General features: G+C 57.9%; 1 protein-coding gene across 1 annotated transcript; it reads left to right on the forward strand.

The window, feature by feature from the left end:
• Positions 1-1,075: 1,075 nt before the first annotated feature.
• Positions 1,076-2,687, forward strand: LOC119357125 (protochlorophyllide reductase A, chloroplastic). The gene is made up of 2 exons (XM_037624114.1): positions 1,076-1,233; positions 1,328-2,687. Exons 1-2 carry the CDS (start codon positions 1,189-1,191, stop codon positions 2,447-2,449), a joined length of 1,167 nt encoding a protein of 388 aa, XP_037480011.1. The 5' UTR covers positions 1,076-1,188; the 3' UTR covers positions 2,450-2,687.
• Positions 2,688-3,458: the final 771 nt, after the last annotated feature.

Raw genomic sequence — 3,458 nt, forward strand, 5'->3', positions numbered from 1 at the left:
CTGAGTAGTGAGACATAGCCAATGGCATATATGATAAAAACCCCACAATGCAACTCTCACAAGCTTCGCCCGCAAAAAAAGAAAAACTCTCACAGGCTTAACCCCGTGCTAACCGTCGTAGCCATAGCCAATATGATGGTGTTTATTTGGAGTTGTGCGTGAGTGAAAGATGACACGGGCTGTGCCACTCCTTTGTACAATACGGTTTCCAAGTTTTGCAATCAGAAATGTTTGGCCTAAGACATGCGTACAAGGTTTACTTTTTCCAAAAAAGTTGAGAGAGCGCCTGGCAAATGCAGTAAAGTTGCATGGATCGACATGGAACTCCCACTGTCCCACTCACTCACTTACTCCCATATGTCATATGGTTTCATTTTCACGTGGAGAAGATAGCCATGCAACTTGGCTCCAAAACCGTCGGTTTCTTCCCTGTCATCAGAGGTAAATGGCGCAAGCACACCGTGCCATGAAGGCTGCTCCATCAGACAAGGTTCTAAACCCATAAACGGATTAGAAGATAGTAGAAGTAAGGACACGTGAAATGCATGGCTCCGGGAGGTTAAAGGCGCGAGCACAACCTGCCATCTCGGACGCCACGTCGGCAGAGACCCAATGGGTCGATCCTACGTGTCGCGCCCGCAGCCAGTCGCATACCGCACGTTCACATGGGCACTTCCTGCGCCGACGTGGCGTCGCGGCGCGTCGCAAAGGGACAGATCTACGTGCCCGGCCCACGCACCCTCACCCATGCAGGCCATGCTGCATTATTTCCAGATTTGCCGGCAACTCCATCCCGTGCTCCGTCCAGCTAGCTCGCCGCGCTGGTCCGGCCACTGATCCGCTGCCATGGCAGCGGTCTGGAGGGAGCCGCGGCAGCGTCGGGCGCAGAGGATCCCGCGGCGTCGCCGTCGGCCGTTGGCGAAAAGCGCCAGAAATATCCAGCGTCGATGGCACAAATCCGTCCCAGAAAATCCCGTCCACGCCCTGTGATTGGCTGTGGAGGCGCCACGGTGGCTCCGGCCACGCGCCGTTATCCGCAGCCCGTGGTGCTCCTCCCGTGTATAAATGCCGCCGGCGAGCGAGAGCTTACTCACCAACTCGCTAAGTACAGTACATCAGCAGTACACTACTCGCGGCGCACGCTCGAGCTCGCTAGCGACAGTCGTCCGTCAGAGCTCACCGTCATCCATGGCTCTCCAGCTCCTCCCCTCCACCCTCTCCGTCCCCAAGAAGGTAAGTAACACATGATCATCTTCGACGTCGATGTACATTGCTGCTGCATTTGGCGCCAGTGGTAAGATTCATGTTTTTTTTTTTATGGATGCAGGGTAGCAGCATGGGCGCGGCGGCAGTGAAGGACACGGCGGCGTTCCTGGGCGTGAGCAGCAAGGCGAAGAAGGCGTCGCTAGCGGTGAGGACGCAGGTGGCCACGGCGCCTTCGTCGGTGACGACGAGCCCGGGCTCGGCGACGGCGAAGCCGAGCGGCAAGAAGACGCTGCGGCAGGGCGTGGTGGTGATCACGGGCGCGTCGTCCGGGCTGGGTCTGGCGGCGGCCAAGGCGCTGGCAGAGACGGGCAAGTGGCACGTGGTCATGGCGTGCCGCGACTTCCTCAAGGCATCCAAGGCGGCCAAGGCGGCAGGCATGGCAGACGGCAGCTACACCGTCATGCACCTCGACCTCGCCTCGCTCGACAGCGTCCGGCAGTTCGTGGATGCGTTCCGCCGCGCAGAGATGCCGCTGGACGTGCTCGTGTGCAACGCCGCCATTTACCGCCCCACGGCGCGCACGCCGACCTTCACCGCCGACGGGCACGAGATGAGCGTGGGCGTGAACCACCTCGGCCACTTCCTGCTCGCCCGCCTCCTCATGGAGGACCTCCAGAAGTCCGACTACCCGTCCCGCCGCATGGTCATCGTCGGCTCCATCACCGGCAACAGCAACACGCTGGCGGGCAACGTGCCGCCCAAGGCCAGCCTCGGCGACCTCCGCGGGCTCGCCGGCGGCCTCAGCGGCGCGTCGGGCTCCGCCATGATCGACGGCGACGAGAGCTTCGACGGCGCCAAGGCGTACAAGGACAGCAAGGTGTGCAACATGCTGACCATGCAGGAGTTCCACCGGCGGTACCACGAGGAGACCGGCATCACCTTCTCGTCGCTCTACCCCGGCTGCATCGCCACCACGGGGCTGTTCCGCGAGCACATCCCGCTGTTCCGGACCCTGTTCCCGCCGTTCCAAAAGTTCGTGACCAAGGGGTTCGTGTCCGAGGCAGAGTCCGGCAAGAGGCTGGCGCAGGTGGTGGCGGAGCCCAGCCTGACCAAGTCCGGCGTGTACTGGAGCTGGAACAAGGACTCGGCGTCGTTCGAGAACCAGCTCTCACAGGAGGCCAGCGACCCCGAGAAGGCCCGCAAGGTCTGGGAGCTCAGCGAGAAGCTCGTCGGACTCGCCTGATCTCCCACCAACCTCCGGCTCCGGCCACGTCCGGGCATGCATCTAGGATGGGACGCCGATGCTGAACTTGTCGCATTTTTAACGTTGGTAATTATCATTTTTACGCCTTTTTAGAAACTCAATTACGCGGGAGAGGCCTTGCGAGTGTCGGCGAGAGTGCGTAGATCTCGTGTGGAAGATGTACAATTTTCGGCGAACCATGAATAATAAAACCGCAGGTCTGATTGAGGATGGCATACATTGTAGTCTGGATTGATTGATTGAGTTGCTTATTTTTAACATTTCACTGCACATTTAATAAAGAATAATAAAACAGAGCGTATGGTTCTGTCTGAGAGCATCTCCAACAGCCGCGCTATCGCGCGTCGCGCTAAAAAACCTTTTGCAGCGCGGCTCGTCATGAATGATTAGTGGATGGATGGTACTCGACACCTCGCACCATAGCTCTGTCCCCTTGCAACACCATCGGCTACCTTGCAGCATCATGTCGACATCGTTGAACCGCCCCGGGTAGTCCCTATCGATCTCGCCTGGCTTGCAGCACATGTGTCACACTATTGTAGCTTGCAGACACCCCCAGGTGCAGCTCCGGCCATGTAGCTGGTTCGAGGAAGCAACAATGCCGACCATGGCACACCGAGGAGCATTTGACTCCGACGCCCCGCCGGGGACCCTGATGTCGTCGCAGTTGCCCAAATTGCATGTCCGCCAACGCAGCAAATCATGCTGCTGATCCTCGCAAATCGCTTCGTCAGTTATAGCTTTTACGTCGCGGGGTCTGCCTATGCAACAAAATGAAGCATCAGTTCTAGCAAAACCCGCCAACGGATCCAGCAAATAACATCATCGATTGTAGCATCAACGTCGCATGGTCTGCCTACTCAACAGAAAAATCAAGGACCAGTTCCAGAAAAACTCATCGACTGCTCGAGAAAATCATGTCGCTGGTTGTAGCATCTACATCGCATGGTCTGCCTACGCAACAAAAATGAGCATATGTTCCAGCAAA

Source organism: Triticum dicoccoides, chromosome 2A (genome assembly GCF_002162155.2).
Source record: "Triticum dicoccoides isolate Atlit2015 ecotype Zavitan chromosome 2A, WEW_v2.0, whole genome shotgun sequence".
NCBI classification, from domain to species: domain Eukaryota; kingdom Viridiplantae; phylum Streptophyta; class Magnoliopsida; order Poales; family Poaceae; genus Triticum; species Triticum dicoccoides.